Source organism: Gymnoscopelus braueri (genome assembly GCF_963280865.1).
Source record: "Gymnoscopelus braueri genome assembly, chromosome: 22".
NCBI classification, from domain to species: Eukaryota; Metazoa; Chordata; class Actinopteri; order Myctophiformes; family Myctophidae; genus Gymnoscopelus; species Gymnoscopelus braueri.
In genome coordinates this window covers 9,169,399-9,183,431 of record NC_137624.1, presented here as the reverse complement: position 1 = coordinate 9,183,431, position 14,033 = coordinate 9,169,399, and the positions used below count along the sequence as shown (strand labels likewise).

At 41.1% G+C, this 14,033-nt stretch overlaps 1 protein-coding gene across 1 annotated transcript in view; it reads right to left on the bottom strand.

Annotated features, from left to right (window-relative positions):
* LOC308078808 (calmodulin-regulated spectrin-associated protein 1-B-like) overlaps positions 1 to 14,033 on the bottom strand; it is a gene marked incomplete at both ends in the record, with an annotated part of 30,019 nt that overhangs the window by 8,124 nt on the left and 7,862 nt on the right. Inside the window, 10 exons of the mRNA XM_080420157.1 lie at positions 701 to 785; positions 888 to 970; positions 2,351 to 2,477; positions 2,583 to 2,679; positions 2,894 to 3,033; positions 3,539 to 3,680; positions 4,601 to 4,633; positions 5,316 to 5,402; positions 6,768 to 6,929; positions 10,215 to 10,477. Coding sequence (XP_080276283.1) covers positions 701 to 785; positions 888 to 970; positions 2,351 to 2,477; positions 2,583 to 2,679; positions 2,894 to 3,033; positions 3,539 to 3,680; positions 4,601 to 4,633; positions 5,316 to 5,402; positions 6,768 to 6,929; positions 10,215 to 10,477 — 1,219 coding nt within the window. The remainder of the gene's footprint in view (positions 1 to 700; positions 786 to 887; positions 971 to 2,350; positions 2,478 to 2,582; positions 2,680 to 2,893; positions 3,034 to 3,538; positions 3,681 to 4,600; positions 4,634 to 5,315; positions 5,403 to 6,767; positions 6,930 to 10,214; positions 10,478 to 14,033) is intronic.

The window sequence follows — 14,033 nt, the reverse complement described above, 5'->3', positions numbered from 1 at the left end:
TCGCTGTCCCTCCTTGTGTGGACAGTCAGTCCCAAAGATCAAATAACAGTAGGGCTGTGAATCTTCTGCTATCTCACGATTCGATTCCGATTCTTGGGGTCACGATTCCGATTTCTTTCAATTTTTTCAAAACAAATGATGATTTTTTCCCCGATTCAAAACGATTCTCCATTCAAAACATATCAGGATCTACTGCTGGCATGAGAGCAGAGTACATTTACGTAGCTTTCATAAATATACAGGTTTTATCAACTAAACACACAAAAGTAAATCCAAGATCCCCCCCCCAAAAAAAAAAGAAAAAAAAAAAAGAGAATCGATTCTGAATCGTCCAACAGTAGAATCGCGATTCGTATTCGAGTCTATTTTTTCTGACACCCCTAAAATAACAGTCTGGACAGTCAGTCCCAAAGATCAAATAACAGTGTGGACAGTCAGTCCCACAGATAAAATAACAGTGTGGACAGTCAGTCCCACAGATAAAATAACAGTGTGGACAGTCAGTCCCACAGATAAAATAACAGTGTGGACAGTCAGTCCCACAGATAAAATAACAGTGTGGACAGTCAGTCCCACAGATCAAATAACAGTGTGGACAGTCCGTCCCAAAGATCGGGTTTTAGTAACAATTTGGATTTGCCTGCAGTCACTGTGAACATTACCTTACAGTGAGTACCAGTGAAGGTCATAAACGGCTCACCTCTGTCTCCTCTCTGGCCTGATCAGCATTGAGCCCTGAGGCTGCCCATCCACATGTGTAAGAGAGCTGGACCTGTTTCTCAGTCCTGCACACAGACAATAGGAATGAATTCACAAGCTAGACATCCCAAGTCGGGGTATTATTATTACATTATCATATTATTATTATTAATTGTTGCTGATCTTACCTGTATCGTCATCCTCTTGTATCATATGTTGACTCTGTCTTCGGGGCAGTAAGGAGTGAGACGAGCTTGTTGTCATTTTGTGACTGTTAGGGAAAAGATGTAACATTTGGATTCTACAGTTAAAGACATAAACCACAGAGTGCCGTGCTACGAGCTTGTAGATCTTTTTTTTTTTTTTTAAATCTTGAACATTTTGTGCAAATCTTTGAATACATATATTTTTTTGAAACAACATTTTTAACTCAGATCTTTGCCTCTGGAGGTCCCTGGAACAAAATATTTGACAAATGTTCGCTTTAAATATATATATATATATTCAAAGATTTGCACACATTTTCAAGATTTTTCAAAAATGGCAGATCTACAAGCTCATAGCGCTATGAGCTTGTATATCTGCTATTTTTGATTAGCCAACGAAATCTAAGATGACACACAGATACTTTCCCGGTCTAAATGGGTTAAATAGAGAATCTCTCAAATGTTATCAAATATTGAAATGTACCAATGTACAGACATCTGTGTATGCCAGTCATAAAACTCATATTTGCCATGCTACAGTGCATGAACACATCTGGTGACTATAGGTCACACAGCAAAACAGCTGCTTGAAGCTCTCATCTCTATATCCCTGAACAAATCAGCTCATATTTAATTCATCTTTTCAGTACAGTTGTTGTGACATGACACAACAGAAGAACCAAATCCAGACTTAATTCCGTTGCTGTCGGGCCGAAACTTCTTATCGCCATATTTTTGTGTTTTTTCGTGAATTAACGCCCTACTCGATCATACTACAGCGTCACACAAAAGTAGCAGATCTACAAGCTCGAAACGCGGCGCGAAGCGGCGTGTTTTGAGCTCGTTGGTCTGCAATTTTTGCAATTTTTGCATTTGAATCCTGAAAAGTAACAGTTTTGGACATATGAGGTTTTACACCCGACGATATACCAAATCAACAATATAGGATACAACATCCTACATTTAGTGGTTGAAACGTTGTCCAAATAAAGTTTGATCTGGGAACTTCTTAAAGAGTGTGCGGACATCTGTTCTTCTTCTCAGCGTGTGTATTTTTTGTCCTGCGCCTGTTGAAATACTTGTTTTGAATGCGCATAGGGCGTGGTATCGAATTTTGAATACTTTCTTGGCATCGAAATGAAAGCATCAAAACTACTCGGTATCGAAACCTAAGGGCTATAGAAACCATTTGCACTGATTTTTTATTTATTAATACATAAACACATTTCCTGTGTTTGATCTCAAATATTAAAGTTGTGTTAAATACACTAGGCTTATTTTCTATAATGATAATTATTTCAATGTGTAATGTAGTTTTCCTTTTTAAAAAATCATTCAGGAACCGCTATCAAAATCGGTATCTATGTTAAAAAGAAATTGAACGATACCCAGCCCTAGATATACGTGCATCTCCTTGGACCATATTTCTCATTTAGGTACAATACCTGAGGTCTGGGCTGGAGATCGTGGTTATGTCAGCAGAGCTCGATGAAGGCAGGAAACTTCGTTTGGTGGCGTTGGAAATGGGCAGATGGGGGCGGGAGGAACTCTTAGGCTGCAGCAGTGACCTCACTGCAAGAACGGTGGGAGAGGGGCGTTATTTATTTATTTTGACTTCTACAGTACGTTCATATCACTAACTGTGACATGATAAGAATGTAAAACAAATGATTGTACCATCGATGATTTCTTGAAGGTCTCTGGGCTGAACAAAGTCTGGCTTTATGATCTCAAACCACCAGAAGAGCTCGGCGATGAACACCATCAGATTATTCTGTTGTAATCACATAATAAATATGATCATCATTAGAGCCCGACCGATATATCGGTTTGGCCGGTTTGGCTGCCACTATCTTGACGACACCGGTATCGGCAGTTATACTGCCAATGTGTCCCAATAAATGTTTTACTTTCAACCTTTTTGGGCATGTCATAAAATGTTCAAAACGTTTCAAAAAGAGCAGATTTACCAGCACATTTGGGCTCACCTTCAATACCGGTGGACTGTAGAGCATGTCCTCAGGCTTCAAGTAGCAACTTTTGTTCAAGTACTCGCTGGAGAACTCTCTGAGTAGTTGGATGTTGTACAGACAGTCTGTTATGGAGGGAACCTCCTTCAGGCAGATATCTACACAACAAACACAAGACAGCGTGTCAATCATGATCCAGTACATGGCAAATACAAGTACATTGAAAATAAAAAGCCTATTTTTAACTCAATACACAGACATTGTATCGATTGAAAAAGTTTCTCTTTTTGGTGGCAGAATGTTCGAACTGCTTCAGGACTGTTTCAGAATGTGACCAAAAAAAACAACCTGTTTGGGCAGAGGATAAATTGCATTTTGGGATTCATGCAATACCTCTGGTCTATTGAATTTAGATTTCACCAGACGTATCATTAGGTGGCGATCTCTATCCTCTAGCTCAGGGGTTCTCATACTTTTTCGTGCCAAGGACCCACAAATAATCTTAAAATATTAACCGAAAATGGCCTAGCTACAAGCTTGTAGAATAGGCTATTTTCTCTGCGCAACATGCTTCCATAGAAGACATGCTAGCTGGCTTCTATGGAATCCAAATGACTGAAATCAGTGGTGGCGACTGAGAACCTTTAATCTATGAGGACATACCTTCCAGTCTGACAATGGCTGGGCAGTAGAAGTGGACCACAGCCAGCAGGGCGGTGCCATCGCACACGTCCTTCATCAGATCGTCCACTAGGGGGAAGTGATGCAGCGTCCGGCCTGAGAGGTGATCTCTGCGGTATCGCACCTGCAGACCAAGACACGGGTCAGAGATTCATCACAATAACCCTTTTAATTAAAGAAATGTTTTAAATAGCAGACCCACAAGCTCACAATGCGTGACAATGCTTCTAGAGCTGCTATTTCCGCCTATTCGTCATACCAGGACGTATATCGTTGCTGTTGGGAAGAAACCTCTTATCTCCATATTTTAACGTTTTGTGTTTTTTTTTGTAAATTAACGCGCTATTACAGTGTCACACAAAAATATCAAAAGTAGCAGATCCACAAGCTCGAAACGCGGAGCAAAGTGGCGCATTTTGAGCTTGTCGATCTGCTTTTTTTATGTTTTAGAATTTGAATCCTGAAAAGTAACAGTTTTGGATGAGGTTTCCACCCGACAGAGACGATATATACAGTATATTGGGCTTACATGGTTTTACCCAAGCTAGACAGACAGAAAGAATATGAACTGAAAAATGTATTCATGTGTTCACACGCGGACACACTGCCAGAAAAAGCCATTCTTGATGTACAAATCTGACTACTGTATAAAGCCTGCATCTCTCTTACACACACACACACACACACACAGTCATACAAACATACATACATATATTAAATAACAACAAGCCATGCTGTTGACGTATTTAAACGCATGTGTCATTGTATGCAAAACATTGAAAATAAATTTCAAAAATGTTCCAAAGATTTTGTAATGTGACATATTGTGAGCTTGTAGATCTGCTATTTTCGCACACACACACACACACACACACACACACACACACACACACACACACACACACACACACACACACACACACACACACACACACACACACACACACACACACACACACACACACACATGCAGGGAAACACACATGCAGGGAAACACAAGCAAATACTGATGGGGAGACTGGATAGGACAGCTGTTGCACTTACAGGTACCAGCTTCCAGTACCATTTGGAGGGAGACTAGCGGTCCAACAGGCGGGAGAAGGGACACGTTATGAGGAAGACACAGGACAGGTCAGCAGAAGACAGGTCAAAATGCACTAACAGAGGATGAAGCTTGATTTATACTGCACGGCGGTGTCGCTCGCTGAAAGGCTTTCAGCTGCACGACAGCATCGGATTATAAATCAAGCAAACACAGATGTCAAAGACTGTTGGAAAGGGTTATTCTAAACAAACCAAGCACTTTCATATTTCTAACATGGTGTTACGGTACTATACATGCAACGAGGGAAACTATTGTTAAAATTAAGCTCAGGTTTCGTTTCACACAACAGCCTAATAACCACACATAACCTTCGGACAAAAGAATTAATGAGCCCAAAAAGATAGATGGAAAACAAAACCGGAAGCCGAGAATATTACAGGGGGTGTAACAGCGCTGTTACTGAACAAACAGTCTATGTTAGCAATGACTGCTACTGTATGGCAATATAGAGCTGTTTAACACATCACTTACACCCCCTTTAACTTGAAAGAGAATGCTGAATAGTGAACGTGATAAATTGTTTCAGAGAGAGAATGAGAAAGATGAACATGGAGAGAAATGGCAACAGTGTATTACCATATTGTGAATATATTACCTTATGGTTATGGTGAATGCATTTATGATGAATGTATTACCTAATGGTGAATGTATTACCTTATGGTGAATGGGAACAGGAGACCCCATCAGCTGGTGCTTCATTTTCAGCTCTTTATCTGTAATCTCCCTCATCTTCATATTCACCTACAGTCATGAATGGCAAATGGAAAGCATTTATACAGCATTTCTCCACTCAAAGCGCCTAACCACTTTCAAGCGGGTGTCCATATTTTGGGCATGTCATTGTTGGCAAAAAAACTAAACGTTTTCAAACAAAAAGACAAAAATGACGAAAATAGTAGTCTTGAACAAGCTAGAACAGCGGAGAAAACAGCCACTAACAAACATACGGTCACTGCTTTGAAAACCAATCCTGATGATACCGTCCCAATATGAAGGACCGCCCTAAAGTCTCGTTTGTTTATAAATCTCCGAAATTGTTTCCACCCAGTTTTAACCCCTTACATTGCATTTAGATGTCACCTGACGTATTGGTAGATGGAGATCTCCAAAAATAGTCGATCTACAAGCTCACAACATGTTGTGCTGCGACACGTCGTTAACTTGAGACCTTGTAGATCGGCTAATTTCAAACCCGGGAGCCTTCTGGTTCCCAGACGACCCTCTACCCCCTCTAGGGCTACTGCTGACAAGTTAGCGCAACCATAAGACCGGACTCTCTGGTGTAAGACCGGACCATGAGACCGGACTCTCACGCCCACCTGGGTGTTTCACCCAGGTGGGCGTGGTTTTGAGGTTAGATTGGTTCCCAAACAGTGGGTCGGGACCCATTTGTGGGTTGCGGACCCATTTTTATAAGTCGCATTTCGCAAGTAAATATCCCTTTTTTGTAGTTCTTATTTTAAAATATATATATATTTCAAAACATTTTCGATTTCTTTTTTTCCCACAATTATTCATTAAAAACTCTAAATTCCATTAAAAAATACATAAAATGTTGTTTTAGAAGTAGTGAAAATAGCAGATCTACGAGCTCACAACGTGCCGCGATGCGACGCGTTGTGAGCTTGTAAATCGGCTATCAATTTTCTTTTTTTGGGTCATGACCAAAAAAGTTTGGGAACCACTGGGTTAAAGGAGAATTCCGGACATTTTAAGTGTTATCTTTGATGTCTAGTTACTCACCTACCGACGTAAAAAGTGGCGTTCTTTTTTTCCAGAGATTCCCCTGTCGTCATTTTTTAAACCCCCTCCGTTGTCATAATGGGAGCGCGTGGCTTAGGGAAATTCGTCTATTATAACCGATGCAAAGTTATTTTTTTCTCTACTACTACTCATTGTAGAGTCTCATGATAGTCAAACATGCGCTGAATGTTCCTGAGAGGCTACCGTTAATGGCGAACGATTTAACACTGGTTGCTTGTTTCTCAACCTGGCAACAAGTTGCCAGGTTCTGGAAAGAAACAAGCAACCAGTGTTAAATCGTTTTAGGTTTAGGCATATCACCACGCCCGGCGTGAAGAAGCCCAGAAGCACGCAAGGGCTCACCTTATTGATCCAAAAGACCATCGCATCTTCCAGGTCAAACGGCAGTTCCTTGGAAGCACTGAAGTTGGAGAAGCGCTTGACGCTGGACACCACCCGCTCTATGCTCATCATCTCCGCTGTGAACGCCATCATCAGAGCATCAATCAGGGGTATGTGGGAACTCTGGGAAAACATGTGGAATCTTATATTAGTCACAGGGATTAGAGCAGTGATCCACAACCTTTTTTCCGCATCAGGGCCCACTTGAAAAATGACGAAAGCGTTCACGGCACCACCCGTCTGACCACTTAACGCGGCAGCTGAAAGGCTCAAAATAGGTGGGCCGCGTGCATTTTCAGAGCCTGTTCATTTTAATGGTCAATGAATCGATTGATTGTTATTCTTCTATATACTGTCTGGCAGAAACCAGCTAACTCAATTTTCAGCTTTTTTTTTTTTTTCATAAATCAGTGCAATCCAACACAAATAAACACAACAAAAATGAACATTTTAGAGTTAGCTGGTTTCTGCCCGACAGCAGAGATATGTTATATTATCATACAAATCATAGTGTTTTGGCCATTATTTCACTATAGTGATGGTGGAGCAACTGCATACTGTGAAACTGGCCACAGGACAGGGTGGTCAGCTTCAGCAGATGGTCTCCCTACCAATTCTCAAGCTGCTGCTGGTAGAAGGGAAAAAACACAGTAACAATGCTGCTATAATAACCTGGCAGATTTAATAATGCAGCGACTGTGTTGGAGAGCTGCAGTGCAAAAGGCTGCACCGGTGTGGCCTTTAGAGTAAACACAATAGAGGTTTCCAACCAAGAGAATAATACTTTTGACACTTTGTGAATGGGTGAATCTAATGCACATTGTAAAGTGCTTTGGATAAAGGTGCTATATAAATGCACCATTTATCTAGCAAATACTGTGTAATAAGTTTGTTCTAGAATATAATTAGTGAATCATCGGATGCAAAGAGCAGATGATCGAGACCAGTGGTTCTCAAAGTGGGGTTCTCCTTGATGGAGTTCCAGGGGGACCCCAGTAAAATGAGTTCCTATAGTATTAAAATAGGTTTAACCACTTTAATCCTGTTTATACTTCGGCTATTCGAAAATACCCTCTATACAAGCTCACAACGCTTCGCAATAATTTTGGAAAAAGTTCAGAATATTTTATCAAATCCAGAATATTTTTTAAACATAAATCTTGTATGGAGGTCCCTCGCACAAAACATTTTCTGATGGGGGTCTTCAGTACAAGTCAAACACATTAATTTGGGGGTCCTTGATATGAAAAAAATTGAGAACGACTGATCTAGATAGACGCATCTGTGTAACCACACTTTAAAAACGAAATAAAAAGTAAGCTATGATGACTAAAACTAAGACTAACAACTAGACTGAAATGTTAATGAGGGACTAGTGGAGAAGAGATCCAGTAGAACTAAGGGCGGCTTCACACTGGATCCGTTTTCATTCTAACCGTTTCCAAGAACGAATACTGTCCTGCATTCACATTGGCCAAGATCATTGCGCACCAGAGAACACTTGCATATATACCCCCGATCCTATAGGTGGCGGCATGCACATAGTGTTTCTTCTGTGGACACAGACGTCATCAACTATGCGACAATGTTTGTGCTGGTCGCGCATAAATATAGGGTTGCGGTTGGGGGGTGAGTCAACCAGGAGTCAACGCACTGAGCGCTCAGCGCTGTGTTGTAGACGGACAATGGATGTACGCTTATGAGAAACAACACAAATAAAACCTGGTGAAACACTTGTGTGCATTAGCGCAAGATGAGGATACAGGAAACATTCAGTCTAAATGTCCAGTTTGCTAACCTTCACAACTACTACTACTTTTGTATTTGAAACTTTAAATTTCTCTAAATATCATAAACTTATTAAAAAGTACAAAAATATATCATTTATGAAAAGGCAAAGTATAGTAGCCTATACAGTGAAGTCGGACTGAATGACTGAAACCTTGTATTGTGAATTGTACTTCCATGTGCTGTTTCTCATGTCTCATGTCTAAATAAAGTACATCAATCCAACGTCTTTTCTTTTTTTACTCTCTTGGTGTGGGGATTATCTGGCACATATGTATCTGTTATGAAAGAGAAATTGCATCATGAGTGAAACGGCTGTAGTCCTTGGGAAACCATAAACCTACGTAGGCCTACATCTAAATGAGTTACCATATTTACTTACAAATTTCAAATTACAAAGCCTTATAAGCAGTGATGTGTTCTACCGTGGTACGGTGTATACGCCGTATACAGTGCAGATTTTATCACACCACTGCTTATAAGCTATATATTTCTGGGATGCATAGTAGCTGAAACTCCACAAGATATCCACAAGATATACTATATATATATATATATATATATATATATATATATATATTGTTGCTGTCCTTATATGGCCGTGACACGGCCTCTCTTTCTATCTCTCGCGCTCATTCTTTTTCTGTATGTAATGTTTTATATAATAAAAAAAAAAGTTTTATATATAAATATTGAGGGTTTTAGCGCATCATCCCGCGGGTTCATTTGGTCATTTAATGATAAAATTAACCCGCGGGATGATGCGGTACTAAATCTTTCATCATCCCGCGGGTTCATTTTATAATTTAATGATGAAATTAACCCGCGGGATGCGGCGGGAGTAAATGTTAAATGAACCCGTGGGATGACACGGGACAGAATGGGATTAATTTTTTTCTTGCGGGAGGGAGCGGCGGTCAGTAATAACTGTGGGATCCGGCCATGGTTGAACCCCTGTGGATTGATCTGCGACGTGTTTTTGTTGACTGTTTTTGTCGAGTTTATATACCGTCACCTATTACAAATAGCGGGCCACTTCCGTCTAACGGCACGCTTGCTTTCACATTGCAGCGTACCGTACCCAAATACGCATGATCCGGATCCGAGACTGCCTCCCGAGGTGGTTTCGGGTGCGATACGGTTATCCGTTTCGGGGGACGATACGCGACATTCACACTAGCGCGACACCTGCCAAGCGGTCTGGAGTGCGCACCCGGGACCATAGTGTGAAAGCGCTCTAAGAGGCAAGTCGTTCTATGTTTGGTTGCGCTCTGGTGTTGCGTTCTGAAAATAGCAGATCTACAACGCGTCGCAGTGTGACGTGTTGTGAGCTTGTAGATCGGCTATTTTCAGCATGTAAACCAAGTGTAAAATCAGCCATTACAACGCCATCAAGGCCAGCCAAACTACATTTAAGTCGACTAAATCAACTGTAGATTTAGTCAACTAAAATCTTATGATATCTAGTCGACTAAAACTACACTAAAACTAAAACATTTCAGATGACTAAAACTAAATGGTATTTTATTCAAAAGACTAGGACTGAAACTAAATTAAAAAAAAATGCTGTCAAAATCAACACTGCAGCGAACTCTCTGTCCTTTTGGTCTCCTACAGTACCATCTTGATGGGAGCAGAGCCGAGGTCCTCGTCGGAGACGGGCGCGCTGTCGCTCTGCAGAACGTAGAAGCCCTTCCTGGAGAGGGCCTGGATGACCGCCTGGTGGCTGTGGAGCGTGGCGGCCTGCTCGGCCTTCAGGATCAGCCCACACACTCGGCAGTAGAGCTCCCCCGACAGGAGCAGGCGGATGACCGGAGGCTTGATGTGCTCCTGCTCATACTGGTCCGTGTAGAACGGGTCCTGTAGGTCCTCGGGGATGTGGTCTAGAAAACAAGGTTATCATTGTTAACGAAAACTAAAATTGAACAAAAAAAAACTAAATAAAAACTATAATAAAAAAAACTCAACGATAACTAACTGAAACTGTATTGTGTGTTTACAAAACTAACTAAAACCAACTGAAATTATAGACAAAAAAATACATTTTTAAATGCTATCTTTTGTTAAGTTTTTATTACATAATACTTACCTTTTCAATCCTGCACCTGACAAATAACCCAAAGTATAAAATATAAAATAAAATAAATAACATTAAAACGAATAAAAACTAGCAAATACGCTCTAAAAACGTATTAAAACGAACTTAATTAGAAAAATAAATATTCAAAACAAACTAAAACTTAACTAATATGAAAAATCCCAAACTATTATAACCTTGGTCTAGAAGGGACAGGGCAACGATGAGAAGCAGATGATTGAATGAAAGAAACTTCGGTGTTAATTTCGTCGACTAAAACTATTACGGAAAAAAAGTTTGTCGACTACCTTTTTTCACTGACGGAAACTAAATGAAAACAAAATGAAAATTAAGCTACGGTGACTATGACTAAATATACTGTCAATTTGGACAACAAATAAAAACTGGACTAGAAAATGTTCGGTAAGGACTAGTGGAGAAGATATCCAGTAGAACTAAGACAAGTCATTTTATGCTTGGCTGCGCGTGGACTAAAATAAGTGAATCAAAAGATTTGCTGTCAAAATGAACACTGCAGTGATTCTCATGCTGCGTTCACACTGGCAGCTATGAAGCTACAGGCTACCATTAATATTCAATGGAAGCCAGTGACAGCATCAACCTTTTTCATTTCAAGGACCCACCGCATCATCGGAATGTTTAGCTTCACTCCCTTCAGGGAGTAGATGAGACGCTGTGTGTAGTTAAGGCTGAACAGACCATCGAGGAGGACACTCGCCACCACCCCGGCCACAATCTGTTCACACCGCTACTGTGGCCACAGCCAGGTAAAGTGATACCGATGTTTCAAAAGCCATACCACCAGACTCCTGAGCCGTTACCACCTGACCATTAGACTGTGTTGTGTCCACCTGTCCTAACGCGTCGTCATGACAACATGTTCTTTTTTTTTTAAAGATATTTTTCGGCCTTTATTTATTTATAGGATAGTGGGCTGACAGGAAATGGGGATGTGACACAAAGGAAAGGTCGTCGGGATCGGGAGTCGAACCGGCGACACGCTGTCAAACTGGATTATAAGCATGTGAAGTGTACGCCTGGACCGCTAGGCCAGCGGGCACACCAATATGTTCTTGTCTGTAGTTTCTTCTGTAGTTTTCTTTTCTGCACACACTGCAGGTGTGCTCTGTTGCTGGCACTGGCTCTTTGAATACACTGTCCTGTTTGTCATTATATCTGCAGCTATTTTAAATGTTCATTTTATAACAATTTCTTCAAAACTATGCACCTTATGTACGTTGTTTTTAAATGCCTCATTCCAATGCTATTTTTAACCATGCACCTGTTTCTTTCCTTCTCTAGTCTTTCCCCCTTTCTTGTAACTGCAAATAATGATGAGGGGAACTTGTACAACAAAGAATTCCACCCTTCTTTACACCTGTAACCCTGTAATGTCTTTCTAACATGAACGCAGGGGCTGGGGAAAACTCATCCTACAGTATCATGCTGTCATCCTCGTCTGCATAATGTGACCCACCCAGCGGGGAAAGCTTCGCTGTCCTCTGGATACCCATAACCCCACCCTGGTTGTCCACAAAATAGTAACAAGAAGTGACAGCCAGACATGTGAGAGTGGTATACTATTGTACATGCCTGAAGCAGGGGCTGGCCCACAATCCCATCCACAAACCAAACTCTGCTCAATGTTATGGCCGGGGTAGTAGTGTGGCTGTACGTGGCACGTTTTGGATTGTACATATTTAATCTAGGGATGCACGATATAGACATTTTGGCTGATATCAGATAACCGATTAATTTGCATGGTCAAGTTGATCAATACAAATACAAATACCGCACCGATATTGCGAAATACGTTTCCAGTAGGGTTTACGTTATACTTGTTACACAGTAACTGTGCTTCTGGGTGCAGATGCAGACTTAAATGTAGAAAGATGTAACATTTATTTTTACTTTAAAAAGATTTCAACTTTTGATTATATATATGTTCTACATCACAGCTTTGCCAGAAAACACTGATTGATTCTCCAGCCTTCATTTATCAAAAAGCTTTTTCATCTTCACATTCAAACATGAATTTAGCAAAATATTAAATCAGCTAAAATATCAGGATTATTATTTACCTGCTAATTTAATGTAATGTTCCTGATCAGCAGCACATCAGAAACATACTTTCATGTTCAATTCTGCACATGCTGTCAAAACAAACCCAAGTTAAGAAGTTGTTTCACAGCAAAATATCATTTTACCATCCCGTATTTACAAAAGACACCCATAGGAACATGTCAATACCTTAGAATTTGCGATGCAATGTTGGAAAATGGGAAGACCCTTAATCGCCCGGCCCCCCCAATTCTGGACGATAATGCTATGTGACAGAGTACCGAGCTACACCAATGGGTGAGGTCACATCTGGGGCTAGGGCTGTATCATACCCTGTATGAGAGATTTTGTGTGTGTGTGTGTGTGTGTGTGTGTGTGTGTGTGTGTGTGTGTGTGTGTGTGTGTGTGTGTGTGTGTGTGTGTGTGTGTGTGTGTGTGTGTGTGTGTGTGTGCGTGTGCGTGCGTGCGTGTGCGTCTTTGCTCCTACTCTTGCAGACACAAGGTCAGATCGATCTGCACAGATCAACCTGACAGTCAGGGAAATGCTCTGTGGCTGAATACATGACTATTCTGCAAACCTATTGGAGCGTGTGCCCTTGCATGCACGGTTTACAACTCTAAACCGAAGCCAGTCATTGCCAACAATTTGAGTTTTCAAGTAAATGTTAGTTCCATTCCTCCAAGGCGGAACACAAATAAACATGCTCTGAAAATGGTAGCGGCTCACCCATTAAGCAGCTGGCCGCACACACTTTCAAGATTTTCAATCACACAAAGAAATACTAGTGAGGTGACACTCAGAGGAACACATTTCACAATATTATCCAAAACCTGTTTCGGGTGGTCACTGATACAGAACTGCTTTCTATAATTGGCATATATAGGCTAGCTGCTAGGCCACAGGACTCTCTCTTTCCCAGGTATTTCCTCCAGGTGGATGTAGTTATATGCCTAAACCTAACCCTAACTAACCTCACAGAAAATATGCCTTAAGCCACTGGTTCCCAAACTTTTTTGGTCGTGACCCAAAAGAGAAATTTGCCGGGACTCAAACTAGTGAAAATAGCCGATCTACAAGGGAACACCTGGGAATGAAACACCTGGGAACGAGAGAGTCGGTCTAGGCCACAGACTGGACTGCCAGTCTGCAGTCAGAGGCAGCCTGAGGGGTGAACGATTCCGCTGTGCAATGCCCAAAGCCACTGGCACAGCAGCACAGACATACAGTACAGTACATGTAAATAAATAGATGTTTATAACCTAAAGAGTAAGAACATGCA